This window comes from Danio aesculapii, chromosome 14 (genome assembly GCF_903798145.1).
Source record: "Danio aesculapii chromosome 14, fDanAes4.1, whole genome shotgun sequence".
Classification (NCBI taxonomy): Eukaryota; Metazoa; Chordata; class Actinopteri; order Cypriniformes; family Danionidae; genus Danio; species Danio aesculapii.
Genome location: NC_079448.1, coordinates 16,552,410 through 16,567,958, shown reverse-complemented (window position 1 = coordinate 16,567,958; position 15,549 = coordinate 16,552,410). Strand labels below are relative to the sequence as shown.

Genomic DNA, 15,549 nt, shown 5'->3' with positions numbered 1-15,549 from the left:
TGGAGGCCATTTGAGTACAGTGAACTCATTGTCATGTTCAAGAAACCAGTCTGAGATGATTCACACTTTATGACATTGCGCGTTATCCTGCTGGAAGTAGCCATCAGAAGATGGGTACACTGTGGTCATAAGGGATGGATGGTCAGACTCAGCAACAATACTCAGGTAGGCTGTTGACAAGATGCTCTTGGTACTAATGAGCCCAAAGTGTCCCGAGAAAATATCCCCCACACCATTACAGCACCAGCAGCAGCCTGAACCATTGATACAATTAAGGCAGGATGGATCCATGCTTTCATGTTGTTGATGCCAAATTCTGACCCTATATCTGAATATCACAACAGAAATCGAGACTCAGACACAAAAAGTAATTTATCACCTTTCTTCCCCATTCTGATGCTCGGTTTTAAATGCAGCAGATTGTCTACATGCCTAAATGCATTGAGTTGCTGCCACGTGATTGTCTGATTAGAAATTTCCGTTAATGGGCAGTTGGACAGGTGGACCTAATAAAGTGGTCGGTGACTGCATATTCAAATAGTAATCTCTCAGCTAACTATTGTCCTATGGAATGCACTGGGATGGTAGAATAGGTACTTTTAAGACAGCAGATGGCGCCAATGAACCATTTTGGATGGCAACTGCGGTTACACACCAAAGAAGAAGCAGAAGCAGGAAAAGAGTAAATAAAGATGTCTGGTGCTAATGTAAAGATGAGTGATACTGTCAGTTTATTTGGAGGCAGAGTGCCTGCTGAGGTGGACATGCTATATAAACATTTAAAGAATGTGAACAGAGAGACTTTCACGCAGATACTCAGAGGTGAGTTTTATTTCTTAACGTTAGTAACAGTTAGTGATTTGAACGACAAAGATTATAGTTTATATCTGTAAACTGGATATGCAGAATCTTGAACCCACCACAGAGAAAGCCCTAAAGTAGTGTAGTGGGAAAAGCGGTCCTTCATTTGTAACGAATTACAAGACATGAAGAATTTATTTGTTTTGGCTAAAATATCAGATTAGAGACGTTTTCCTGTATTCACGAATAAATGCATGTTTCCAGGTTTCCCAAATCGATATATTGACTCTAAAGATTAGGCTGCTGTAAGTCTATGAAATAATGCGGAATTAGCTTACTCTTAAAAGGGTAGTATTTGTATTTACACTTTTTTTATAATGTGATTTGTAATGATATTTATGATCATTACAAATTCATTGTTTTGTTGTTGTTGTTTTCAGAAGTAGTAGTAAAGAAATCATTGACCGACAGAGGTAAAGTTGGTTTTTATTCGGATATTCAGACTTTCTCCTTCTCCATTTCAGAAATTTATTCTTTGCAAATTCTAAATAGGGAAATCATATAAGCAGCCAATGACTATCAAAGTACAACATTGTTCACAGTCAATTAGATAGTGCTAATGTTGTTTTGAAGTCATACGTGCATGCTAAATCTGATCGAATATTCAAAGTAACATGGTAAACAATATAGAGACTTCTAAATGAAAAAAATGTGTGAATATAAAACCAACTTTACCTCTATCATAGACCATGGGTTCTCTAAAACTCAATTTCACATTTTCAAATTTCAAATTTTTTTTTAGAAAACTGTTCCTTTTAGTATCACTAACAATTTACTGCATGGTCTATTGTGCTATTCTTAAAATAAAATCATAAAAGCACATTTTTATGTGACCTTATAAATTTATGTGATTCATTCATTTTCATTTCGGCTTAGTCCCTTTATTAACCTGGGGTCACCACAGCGGAATTAACCGCCAACTTATACAGCACATGTTTTTACACAGCGGATGCCCTTCCAGCTGCAACCCATTTCTGGGAAACATCCATACACACTCATTCACATTCTTACACTACGGACAATTTAGCCTTCCCAATTCACCTGTACCGCATGTCGTTGGACTGTGGGGGAAACCGGAGCACCCGGAGGAAACCCACGTGAACGCACGGAGAACATGCAAACTCCACACAGAAACGCCAACTGACCCAGCTGAGGCTCAAACCAGTGATCTTCTTGCAGTGAGGCAACAGCACTACCTACTATGCCACTGCATCGCCTAAATTTATGTAATTTATAAACTTATTTGATTCATAGGTAACTGCATTACCAGTGTATTCCGTAATATCTAGTATTGTTTGTTTCTGCTCTTTCTATCTGTACTAGGGCTGCATGATATATAATTTTGTGTGCATTTGCAGTAGTCATGTCACATGGTGTGCAATGTTGAGTCGGAATTATAGTTGACCAGGAAACACACAGTTCAGAACATGTGATTTGTGGAGTCATTGTACATTTGAAACTATAATAGAGTAAAAGTTTAGCATGTGTTTCAAGATCTGCCACTTTAATAATTAATTTGATCATTTTATATCCCTCGGGCACAGGAGATTGTACTTTTAACAAAGATTAAATACATTTAATCATTTCTACACAATTAAGTGTTAGATTTGCTTTTATTATTTTGGTACCTGATTGCTGTTAGACTACCCAGAAAACCGTAAAGCGCTGTTTATTCGTTCATTATTTTTTATTGTATTTATGCTTGCAATTTGTTTAAGGCTAAAATAAGGCTGTTAAATTTATATGTGGAAACTGTATTCATATTGCATTATATAAAGCATAAAAACTAAATATTGCAATTGTCGTTTTTTCCAGTGTTGTGAAGCCCTAATGTACCCTGTTTTTTGTACTTTGTTTTAATTTAATGGGGTGATCTAAACTATTTGACTCTGTTTTGTTGTGTGCACAGCTGTGGTGAATGCCATTGGTGGTCAGGACTGCTGTGAGTCTGTGAGAGAGATTTCAGAGAGCGGTTTTATCTCAGAAGAGAGCTTGAACCATGTGATGGCCGGACTATATGCTCTTCTGAAAGAAGCTTTGTGCCAGCCTTCTTTAAAACAAGAGGTTTGCTTCTCACTGTTCTGACACCTATTTTTCCAGTGTTTTTTTATTATTATTATTAATTTACTTTTTTTTTTTCAGTGAATTGAAATTAATTTCACTGCAAAAAGGGATACTATGCTAACAGCATATTTCTGAATTTAATTTACATCAACCTGTGTATTTAAAATGGTTAAATTTAGCTTTATATATATGTATTATATTGCACATATATATATATATATATATATATATATATATATATATATATATATATATATATATATATATATATATATATATATATATATATACATACATGCATACATACATACATACATACATACATACATACATACATACATACATACATACATATATAAATCTATAATTATGCTAGATAGCTTGGCATTAAAAAAACAGCAATTACCTAAATAAACATTTACTTTTATTTCAGGTTTTTAGTGATGATCTAAGAGCTCTACGGTGAGTTATCTATTTGTCCTCATTTTGTAATAGTTTTTTGGTATCCAATATTTTTAAAACAAGATGTGAAGTTGTATGTATTGATGTTGTTTATTAACAGTTTTTCAGAAGAATTGCTTGCAGACCTAGTTGCTGTTGTCTTTGGAAACAGGTACAGTATAATTTGAACAATTGTGCCTTTAGTGCTGGGCATTGGAACCATTTACTCTGTATAACCATTTAATATATGCTGCTATACAGATCCCATATGAAAATTTAAAAATTCATATTTTCAATCAATTGCCATGGAGAATGCAATATAGAAATTAGTGTGAGGAAATCTTTGTTAATTGCATAATGTTTATTTTATAGCCCAAACATAAACACTCAGAACTTCTCAGAAGAAACACTTCATAAACACTCAGAAGGTCTAACTAGTATGGTAAATATCAGGTTGGGATAATGATTTCCAAAATGCTGAAAACACTGACAGAATCCAGACATAAATCTGAAATCACTGTATAAGCAAATGTCATAGGATTTTGGATGAATTAATAGTAAGGGCTGTATAATCAAATTTTGTTTTGGTCTAGTGGCTTGAAAAGAATATTAATTCTGCATATTCTGCTTTAAATTGAAATAATAAATAAATCTCACACAGAGTGTATTAGTCAACTATCTCAATGATAATAATTAGAGCTGGGCGATTAATCAAATTGAACACGGTTCTGTGATCAGTTGTAAATATTCTGCAAAAGCCAGAGGACAATCTCGGGCAAAATCTAAAAATACCTCACGAAGAAGAAATCAGTAAAGTCTGGATGGCATACAGCTGTGGATACTCGCATCATTAAAGCATAAATTTTGTGACGCTGTACAACAATAAATAATATTTTTACATTACTGTAAGGGTTGGTGTTGGATTAGGGGTTAAAATACAATGGGTAATTTACTAAATAATATGAATAATACTATTCATATTATTATACTATTCAGTATAATTACTGTTTTTACATTACTGCGATGTTGGGTTGGGGTAGGGGTAGAAGTAGAAAGAGCTTTATTGCCAGGTATGTTCACACATACGAGGGATTTGATTTCGTGACAGAGCTTCTACAGTGCAACAGCATTACAGAGACGGGACAAAAACAGATAATAAATATATAAAAATATATATATATATATATATATATATACATACAAGTAAGTAGTGAATACAAATTGGCAAGTGTATGTACAGCTATATTACTATATACAATGTTATATGAGCAGCTGTTATGTGCAAATTGGCATGTAAAGTGTGTTGTTAAATAAGTGTATATGTGTATAAAAGTGTATAGCAAGTACTGATGTTGGTTCCACAATTATTATCATCAAGTGTTCATGAGATGGATTGCCTGAGGGAAGAAACTGTTTCTGTGTCAGGGTGTTCTGGTGCGCAACGCTCTGAAGCATCGACCAGAAGGTAAAAGTTCAGAGGCAGTGTGCTGGGTGTGAGAGGTCCAGAGTGATTTTGGCAGCCCTTCTGCTCGCTCTGGATAAGTACAGTTCTTGGGGAGTAGGAAGGGTTGTACCAGTAATTCGCTCAGCAGTCCGAACTATTCGACCTAGTCTTTGGAGATCGTATTTAGTAGCTGAGCTAAACCAGACAGTTATTGATGTGCAGATGACTGATTCAATGATGGAGGTGTAGAACTGTTTCAGCAGCTCCTTTGGGAGGTTAAACTTCCTCAGCTGACGAAGAAAGTACAGCCTCTGTTGAGCTTTTTTGACAATGGAGTCAATGTGAGTGTCCCACTTCAGGTCTTGAGAGATGGTGGTGCCCAAGAATCTGAATGACTCCACTGCTGCCACAATGCTGTCCATGATACTCAGTGGGGGGCGAGCAGGGGGGTTTCTCCTGAAGTCCACTATCATCTCCACTGTTTTGAGCGTGTTGAGCTCCAGGTTGTTGTGACTACACCAGACAGCCAACTCCTTAACCTCCTGTCTGTAAGCAGACTCATCACCGTCCTGAATGAGACCGATAAGTATGGTGTCGTCTGCAAACTTCAAGAGCTTCACAGAGGAGTCTTTTGAATTGCAGTCATTCGTGTACAGGGAGAAGAGCAGTGGGGAGAGGACACACCCCTGGGGGGCGGCAGTGCTGATTGTGTGGATATTAGATGAGAATATTCCCAGGAAGCTGTTGATCCACTGCTTATCAACAATATAAAAGTAGTCACAGTGCATGCACGCTTCATAGTGGATTTTGGCTGCCAGTGGGTGAATGTAAATACAGACGACTAACTATTTTATTTAGCAAAAAGTCCAAGAACTGTCGAGGAGATCTCCTAGCCTGTCACAGTCTACCTGCTCTTTTCACACACACACACACACACACACACACACACACACACACACACACACACACACAAACACACACACAGGGCCGACGACACCTCCCTCACCACCCGCGTCCTCAGTTATATCCACGAATAGCCCCCCGGTCTTCAAATTCAACCGCGGCACCCCCCCAGTCCTCACTTTACTAACGGGTCCCTTTCGTTTTCACTATCGGGTTGAGGGCGGCGTGATCATCCTTTGCTTAGAGCGGCAGTTCAGCTAGCTCCGGTCCTGCACACACACATTACCCTCCTCAGAGGAGACGGAGACACACACACACACACACACACACACATTACCCTCCTCAGAGGAGACACACACACACACACACACACACACACACACATTACCCTCCTCAGAGAAGACACACACACACATAACCCTCCTCCCCAGAGGACACGACACACACGCCTAGAGCGCCAGTTTAGCTTGCTGGGTGCAATTTAGACAACTCGCCTCGAACCTGAGCTGAACTATTTTAAAACTTGACCGTTGCATGCGTGTAGGAACAGCTGATGATCCGTAAACAAAGCGGCATGCGTCGCGTTTTCAACGTGGCTTTACACGCGATATGAGAATATAAAGAGTTAACCTGATACAGTACACGCGGTTACAAGTAACAAAACACAACTAAATACATAATTAGCAAGCTAAACGAGGCAACAATTTTAATCGCACGTACTTACACTTATGAAATGGAGGAAGAAACGGATTCATGATCCATGTTCTGACAGTCTTTACTGATCCTTCCTTTAACAAACCGATGAAGCCTTCTTTGTAAGCATGTAGTTTCCAGAAGCACTCGAACTGCTCAAGGCTGGGCTATATTGCTGAGGTTTCATCTTTGGGTGGACTGTCAATAATATCCATCTGCGCAGCATGACTTCATTCGACTGGTGTCTGTGTGTGGGGCTTTTTTTCTGTTAGTGGGTGGGGCCGCAGGTTTTAAATGTCCCGGGTTTGCGCGCGCAACTACTTGTGTTTCATAGCCGCGTCATCACGAAACACCTAATGACTCGTTATCAAGACGACTTGTTTGAAGCACTATGAGTCGACTCCTTTATAGATGGATCAACAGTTTTAAACACTGTACACTTACAGATTTAAGCCTTAGCTGGATATTTCACTTCACTTAGAGCTGTGTTACACACTACATGAAAGGGCATTTTCAAAAACCCATAATATGGGCTCTTTAATAATATACAATAATGGGTAACTGAATAAACAATATAAATAATTCTCGGTAACGTCCAGCCCAAAGTCCCATTAACTTAACATTGGACCAGATTTTGTGACCTCATAACTTTGCACCAGACTGTCATACAGACTTAAGGTTGGGCTCACCTAACTCAGACTGCCAATCACTGATCACCTTTTAACTTACAAACCACACCCTAGCAACCACTTACAGCACCCTAGCAACCGTCCCATAGACTTTTATTGTAAAAACTACCATCGACTTTACATTGGACAACATGCCAATCTATACCAACAATATACTCATTTATACTAGAAACATATTAACAATATACCAATCCATCTCTGCTGAAACAAACAGCTTAAACCAGCCTAGGCTGGTTTCCAGCCATTTCCAGCCTGATTTTTGCAGCTAAAATAAAAAAGCTAAAATTTAGCTGGTCAGGCTGGGAGATGACCAGCTAAAACCAGCTTGACCTAGCCAGGCTGGGAACTCAGCCAAAGCCAGCTATGTCCAGCTTAAACCAGGCTGGTCAAGTTGGTTTTAGCTGGTTTTGGCTGCTAAAGTGGATTTTAGCAACCACTCAGAACACCTTAGCAACCCCAGCTGTATCCCTTCTAGCAACAACCTAAGTAATGCCCATAGGATTGAACAGGAGATTTTACTGATTCAATGTGAGTAATCATCATTTTCTGAAGTGGTGAAGTGAATTTGGAGTAAAAATATGTGAATTTAGCCGTAGTTCCCTGAATCTACGGAAACAGCTGTCATTATCACAGAACGATTATCTTGATTTCACAATTGTTCCATTTAAATCTATTTCAATTTTTAACTCTATTTTTGTCTAGCTTATTAGTGAACTGCAACTCTTTGTAGAAAATGCTGCTCCATCTGAGAGCACATGCTGGAGCTTTACTAGAACCAACTTTTTTGACAAAATACGCATGATAATAACCTTCAATAAATTGCACAGCCCTAATGATAATAATAATAATAATAATAATAATAACATTTTATTAAATATTTAAAATTTATTTTTCTATAGTCAATGGTATGTTTTATATTCATGATTTTGCAGTTATAGACACTACAGACTTCAATAAATGTATGTGCAGTAGTGGTCTCATCTTTCACACTTACTGTATTATCCTGACAAGTTCTTTAATGTCTGAATGCTATTTCCAGGCAAACCTCTATGAATGTTAGCGATAAACATGAAGGGCCACATCTGGCAAAGATCGAGGATCTTAAATGGAGAGTTGATGTTGCCATTTCAACAAGGTACATTAGTAATGATTATTGCAGAACTGAAAGCTCTCAATAATAAGATGCTTTTCAATACCAAGCACGCATGCATACACTGTAAAAAATATCAGATTATTTATTTATTTGTTTCCATATTTTGTGATTCACAAGGGTTTTCGGTTTATTTACGGTTGTGAATTGCACTATGGGACCTTGATTTCTGCTCTGTTGACTTCTACAATTTTACAAAGTGACTTTTATTGACATTTTAGTAGTTTGAAATAATATCATGTATAAGACATAGTATATAGAGAAATGCGTCTGTAAAATAACTAAATGTACTGGCAGTTTATTACAAGGTTTTTGTACTGTAATATACAACAACAACCCAGACAATATATCACTTTAAAATATTAATATATTAATAAAAGTCACTTTTTTTTTTAACGTTTAAAGATTAAAAGTTGTTGACAGAAATATTGAGGTCCCATAATACAATTCAAAAGTATAAATAAATGGGGAAAAATAATAACATGAATCACAAATTATGGAAAACTGCTAATTTAAGAAAAAAAAATGTACAATTTTAACTTTTCATTTAAGGCGAACATTATTTAGTTTAGACACTTCTGTTTTGCAATAGAGACTTAAATACTATTGAATGTATCAGTGGTTGACTCCATTGTTCTACTGTATAAAACATATATGAAACGTTGAAAACTTTTTCCATTTTTTTCTTATGGTAGCTGTAAACATGATTTTGACTAATTTTGAAACCATTTATATCATTATTGCAGTCATTATTTTTAATAATAAAAAATAAGCACAAGTACAAGTTAATGTAATATTTCTGTTTGTATGATTTAGCTCACTGTCTCGAGCATTGCAGCCATCCATTCTCATGCAGATGAAACTGTCAGATGGCTGTACACATCAGTTTGAGGTAATGTTTCTAAATTACTCTTTGATTTATTTGTTCCATCGCTCACTGTAGTCACAGTCACCATTTAAATGTAAAAAAGTATTTATTATATGTTTAGTTCACCCAGAAATGACAATTCTCATCATTTATTTCCCCTTATGTGGTTTTAAGGTCATGAAGGACATGAACCGGAAGCTGCTTCATATTGTGACAGAATATTAAATGACAAAACAGTGGGCATGGCTTGTTTTTTTTCTACTGCGAGCTGAGTGGATGTAGTAAATAAGGCATTTTATTCAGAAAGATGGGGAAAGGGCTTGGGGAGAGTTAATACAACCTAACAGACACCTCCTCCTCACCATTTCTGTTTGTTGTTAAAAATGACTATTAGAGCAGCGTGGTTAAACATGTTAGCCATGTCCTATTCCAAAATGTATGTAATCTAACAATTTAACTGAAAATAAACAACAACAAACAAACAGGAAGTGCATTTCAGATTTCAGTTAAAGATTAGAAGGGCAAACCTCTTTTTTTTTTTTAATTATTATTATTATTGACATGCACAGATGAATTACTCACCACAAAACTGGCAATGTGAGCTAAAAAAATCATATTGTTAGTTTGGGTTTCATGGGGACTTTAAAATTTTATGATTTTTTTTTTCTTCTGTTGAGCACAAAATAATTTTATAGTTGAAAACAAAAACAATGCAAGTCAGTGGTTGCCATCTACCAGCATTTTGCAAAATATCTTCTTTTGTGTATAACAGGAAAAAAAAATAGATTTTGAACAAGTGAAAGGGGAGTAAATGTTGGCAGAATTTTCAGTTTTTAATCGTCATTTTATTATTATTGTTATGCTTTTCTTCTTCTTCTTCTTCTTCTTAAAAAAAAGCATTTTAATAATAAAAGCATGAATCTTACCGGTGTGACGCTCCGCTAAGTATTCCACTCCATGGTCGTGCTCTCCATTTAGTCGCTAACCATCAAAAGCAAGCGCTCTGTTAACTACAGGAAAACCGCCAGTAAACCAATACCACTCAGATCCCACTCCGACATAAAATTTCTCTAGTAGGCTAACCCTATTTTTTATTTATTTTTTTATTTTTTGTAACTAAAAAAATCTTAAATAACTGTCTTAAATTATAGCATGTTTATAAAGTAAGTTTTTGTTTCAAAGTGGCATCCTTTCTTGTGCGTTTTAATAAATTCTTTTAACTTTTAACTATTAATTAAAATGTATTAAATGACGTGTATTAGTTTACAAAGTTGTTGGGCCCTATCATACACCTGGCGTAATAAGACACAAGAGGTGTTTGGCGTGATTTGTTGTTATTTTCAGACCAGCGCAACCCTAATTTTCACATTTTGCGCCATGTTGTTTAAATAGCAAGTTCATTTGCACTACTTTGTGGACTCATGAATGTGCCGGTCTAGAAAGGAGGTGTGTTAAGGCGCATTGTTAGTGCATTGCTATTTTGAGGAAATGAAATAGACAGCGCCATTGACAATCCAAAAGCTGCTCCGGGGGCTTTTTTCAGTTTATTCAGGACAATTTGCATGTTTATTATAACGTTTTTATTATTAGCACTATTATTATATGCATATTTATATATTAAAAAAAAAAAAACAAGTTTAGATTTGTCCACCTGTCGGATTTTGGACACGTATGCATCACCATATGGGTCATAAAAACAGGACATGTGTTTGGATATGACTTTTTTTTGGAGACAAGTTTTTTATTTTTTTACCACATTTCATTATTATTGTTCATTTATTCATTTGCTGGAAATTAGAACTGAATTTAGAAATAATTTTGAAACAAATCTTTGTGCTTAACAAACTAAATTTAAATATGTAGGCTAATGGATGTCTTCAGTGTCTTCAGTTTCCCTACTCCAGGAATGTAAAGGAGTAAATTAAAGAGTAAAAGTAACGTAAAGAGAAAGTAAAGTACGGAGACCCGGAAGGCACATGATGGTGGGGAGAAAAAAATTGGTGGAAGAAAAAAAAAAAAACTGGGTGGGAGAAAAAAAACTGAGTGATAGAAAACATATTTTTAAGGTTTTTGCGTTCCCTCGCAAAGATGTTTTGCGTTATCTCGCAAAACTGCTCTTCACAAACACTTCCTGTTTTTGCCGAAATTCTCCTGTATTTTACCATTCTATCTCACTTTCTTTACATTAAAGCTGTGCATCGATCGTCGCCTTTCATATGCAACCTCTGAACCAGTGAATGCATGTATAAGCGCTGACTGACAGACTCGCTCCGGACAATAAACTGATCCCAGATCAGCTTCTGTACACACCATTTAAAGTGACACCTCTGTTATCAAACAAGTGAGCAGCAAATTAATCTCTTGTTTTGTTTGATTACAGAGGTGTCACTGTAAGAATGCACAGATCTATAATGAAAGCATTCCATTACTTTAGAAACTGTTTGTGCTCATTTAAGAGAAAATAGCTGTTTAAAATAAAACATGCAGGACGGAGATGTTTACATATTATTCAGTGTATTTGTCTGTTTAAACATACACCCGAATTCAAAAGTGTCCTGCACTTTTGCTCCTCTGTAAATGGCATGTACAGAAGCTGATCTGAGATCTGTTCATTGTACGGAGAGCATCTGTCAGTCAGCGCTTATACATGCATTCACTGGTTAAGAGGTTGCATATAAAAGGCGACGATCGACGCACAGCTTTAATGTAAAGAAAGTGAAAGCAGACATTTTAATATTAATTTCAGCATGCTGTTATTAAAAATATATCAGAAATATTTAATAATAGGATGATAGTGGGATAGAATGGTAAAATACAGGAGAATTTTGGCAAAAATGGGAGGGTCCTATCACTCTGGGATTTTTTTCTTCCACCTATTTTTCTCCCCACCACCACGTCCCTTCCGGGTCTCCGTAGTAAAGAGACTGAATGGAGGAGGCTCATTCTTTATCTTTGCGCTGAAGCGTTCAGTTTTTCCACTTACAAAATCCGCCATGTAGTAATAATAATAATAATGATGATGATAATAATGATAATGGGAGATGAGACTCTGATTGCTTTAATGCACGTTATGCTCAAAACACACCCATAACTCATCAAGAGAAAAGCACAACCCTGTTAGACCATGGGCCGGGGCATAGACTGTATTTTTCTGTTCTTAAAATAGCAAAAGTGGATTTGGACATGCCATTAATGCTTTTGCGCCATGCACTTAACTATTAATAAACCTGTTTAAAATGCAAAAACTGAAGAAGTGCATGCTGCTTGATTTCCGTGCTGCCTTGTGCAACAGATCTATCAAATCAGAAAACACAAACACACACAAAATGAAATGTGCGTGGAATTTAATTAGATAAGATAGCCTACTCCTGAATTTTCAGGCTTGTAATAATCACACAAATTCTGTTTAAAGAATGTTTAGTTTAGGCTATACAATGAAAGAAGCACATTCTAAGTTTTATAGACCATAACAACCCACTGTGGGGAACTGGAGTATAAAATGTCTGTTGATGTTTACGGGATTTTAGAATGAACTATTAGAAACATAGTTTGGACAAAGTGTCAGGGTCATTCGGTCACAAACAACTGACTGTATTGATCTAAAAAGGATTTTCATTTAGGATTATAAATCCTAAAATTAGCCATTAGTTTGATTCACACCATCAGTTTCTGGCACTTAAAGTGAGAGGATTTCCTGTTTTTGACTCATTTTGTAAATTAGGTGAATCATTAACTGTGATCACCTACTCTAACTGGATCATTTAAATCAGTGAGTCATTAACTATAGAAATGCCTCTGAACAACGGTGCATAGTCTCTGAGGAGATGATAATTTTTCAAATTTTTACTTTCCTAGCTTGTTTTAAATTTAGTGGATTAAAGAATGAAATATTTTGTTTTGTAATGCAGCGATGTTTCCTAAAATAAAAAGGATCAGAAATGTACCGATAGATTTATACAAGTAATATTCACTAAATGTTAAAGTACTGAATAATATAATATTAAAATATTTTTGGGCAGCATGGTGGCTTAGTGGTTAGCACTTTCGCCTCATAGCAAGAAGGTCACTGGTTTGAGTCCTGGCTGGGTCAGTTTGCATTTTGATCCCGTGTTGGCGTGGGTTTCCTCCGGGTGCTTTGGTTTCCCCCACAGTCCAAAGACATGTGCTATAAGTGGATTGGGTAAACTAAATTGGCCTTAGGGTATGAGTGCAAATGCGAGATTTTGTTGAATTTTCTCAGCTGGAAGGGCATTCGCTGTGTAAAATATATGCTGCAGTTCATTCTGATGGATATGTGACTAAGCCGAAGGAAAATGAAAGAAAGAATGAATGAATGAATGAAAAATGTTTATTGCCCATCACTGAGTAGTTGAGATTGAGTACTTTTATTCCGAGTGTTTATTTGAAAAAGTACTGAAAATTGTTGTAGTCAGTATGTTATGCTCTCCCATTCAAATCTAGTGCATATGCTTGTTTGTCTTTTGAGATGGAAACCTGGTCAGATTTGAAACATCCATGTGATTCATTATTACTTTTTTCTTTTTCTGTTTTCTAGGTTCCAGTTGCTAAGTTTCAGGAGCTTCGGTACAATGTTTCTCTAATTTTAAAGGAAATGAATGACATAGAAAAGAGGAGTATTCTCAAAATACAGGACTGATCATTTAGATCAAATTGTCATATACTATAGAAAACTAGACATCTCTTGTTAATCATTTTGCACGTCTATGTGTAAAAAATAATAATAGTCTATTTCTGCCACAGTAAAAATCATTTTCATAACTCTAAATGTATTTCTTATATGTGAACATTCAGAATCTGTCTACTTTTTTCTAATATTTAGAAAATGTTATTAATTGTACTGAATAATTTTGTACTAACTGCTTCAGTTCAGTTTTGCACAAGGTTTGCCTTGCCACAGTGTGTTGACAAAAAGTGAACTCCTGGATAAACTTTAAAATACTTCATCTGAACTAAACCAATTAAGTTTTTTCAACATGCTGTAATTTGTTGCAGTGTGCAGTAATACATTAAAGGTGTCATATGTTTAATTCATTACTTCTTAAGTTGATTAGTGGTTCACTTTTGACAGTAAAGAAACATAGGCCAACATATTTTTTTGTTGTCATTATTCTTTAAAAATAAATATTTCTTTTTTTGTCATGGTGCTTTCTCTGTATCAAATTTTTATTTTTTTTCATTTCTTTTATTATTGTAGCTGTTAATGTTACTCTGACTGGAACTTGGTTAACACTCTAATTCAATTTAAATGTAAGTAATTTAAATGTAAATTATCGACTCCCTTTCCTGATTGATAATTAATATTCCATTTTAATCCTGAATTTAACTAAGGCTATAAACACAAGTTCAAAATCTCTCTTGCCCATTGATATAGCTATTCTGGCAGGAAGGGCATCTGCTGCGTAGAACATGCAATAATTTGGATTGGATTGGCGCCGCGCTGTTCTTGCGTGAAATCATCAGAGGCCGCTGTCGAACGCACGTCTGTCTGTCTGTCTGTCCGACTGGCTGAATGATTGACTGGGCGACCGGCCAATCGGACCGCCGACCCACCCTCCTCCTTCCCCTCCTCTTTACCCACCCTAAACCCAACCAACGATTTACGAAAGCCGTCCGGTAAAAGAAAAGCCCTCGTCTGATTTATTTATTTAATTTTTTTTTTCGGATTTTTTTCCGGATTTTACCATATTCTCACCCTGTTATGAACCTCTTCGCTTTATTTCTTTGATTATGTTTTAGTCTTACCTGATTTCTGGAACTGCTCTTCCCCGGACTCGAACCCCCTCGTCGTTGTTGTAGTCAGCTCCTCTCTTGCGTCTCGAGTCCGCCGATGCACAGGACGAGCTAACCGGACAAACTGGTTGCGACGGGAAAGCCCTCCACACGAAGGTAAGCAGTCAGCCGGCGAGCGCTAAAAGGAATGGCGTCATACCGCCCCGCAGCATTCGCTTCAAAAATGAAATGCAGCCATACGTACCCCAGGCTACGTAACTCACGGTCTCCAGAAACGTCCTCGGGACTACGTTTTCGGAATGAGCCTGGGTTGGGTAATATTCAACTACATGATGCTATCATGTCAAAATGGACCAAAATCTCTGAGAAATTAGTAACCTTGTCAACCTTCCATTTTTCCCAGAAGTATTTTACAATTCTATCTCGATATCATACTGTAAAGGTATTTTCCTGTATTTCTCCCATATTTTTAGTATTTCTATAAAGGGTGACAATAAACATCAAAAAGTCATTCCTCCCTATATGCAACCTATAGCACTGAACCACTAGAGGAAGCCCCTTTTAAATTTTATTTAATTTTATTTAGTCATGAAAGCACTTTAAAATAAAAATAAAAATAAATGGCGGGATTCCCTTCCTTTCCATTTCAGGTGCCGTTGCTCCTCCTTTGCAGTCCTCAAAACAG

General features: G+C 36.4%; 1 protein-coding gene across 1 annotated transcript; it reads left to right on the top strand.

Moving 5' to 3' along the window:
- Positions 1-651: 651 nt before the first annotated feature.
- commd5 (COMM domain containing 5) lies at positions 652-14,273 on the top strand. Its single transcript, XM_056472881.1, has 7 exons — positions 652-822; positions 2,771-2,925; positions 3,359-3,387; positions 3,488-3,538; positions 8,135-8,230; positions 9,062-9,137; positions 13,669-14,273. Exons 1-7 carry the CDS (start codon positions 693-695, stop codon positions 13,768-13,770), a joined length of 639 nt encoding a protein of 212 aa, XP_056328856.1. The 5' UTR covers positions 652-692; the 3' UTR covers positions 13,771-14,273.
- The last annotated feature ends 1,276 nt before the right edge of the window (positions 14,274-15,549 follow it).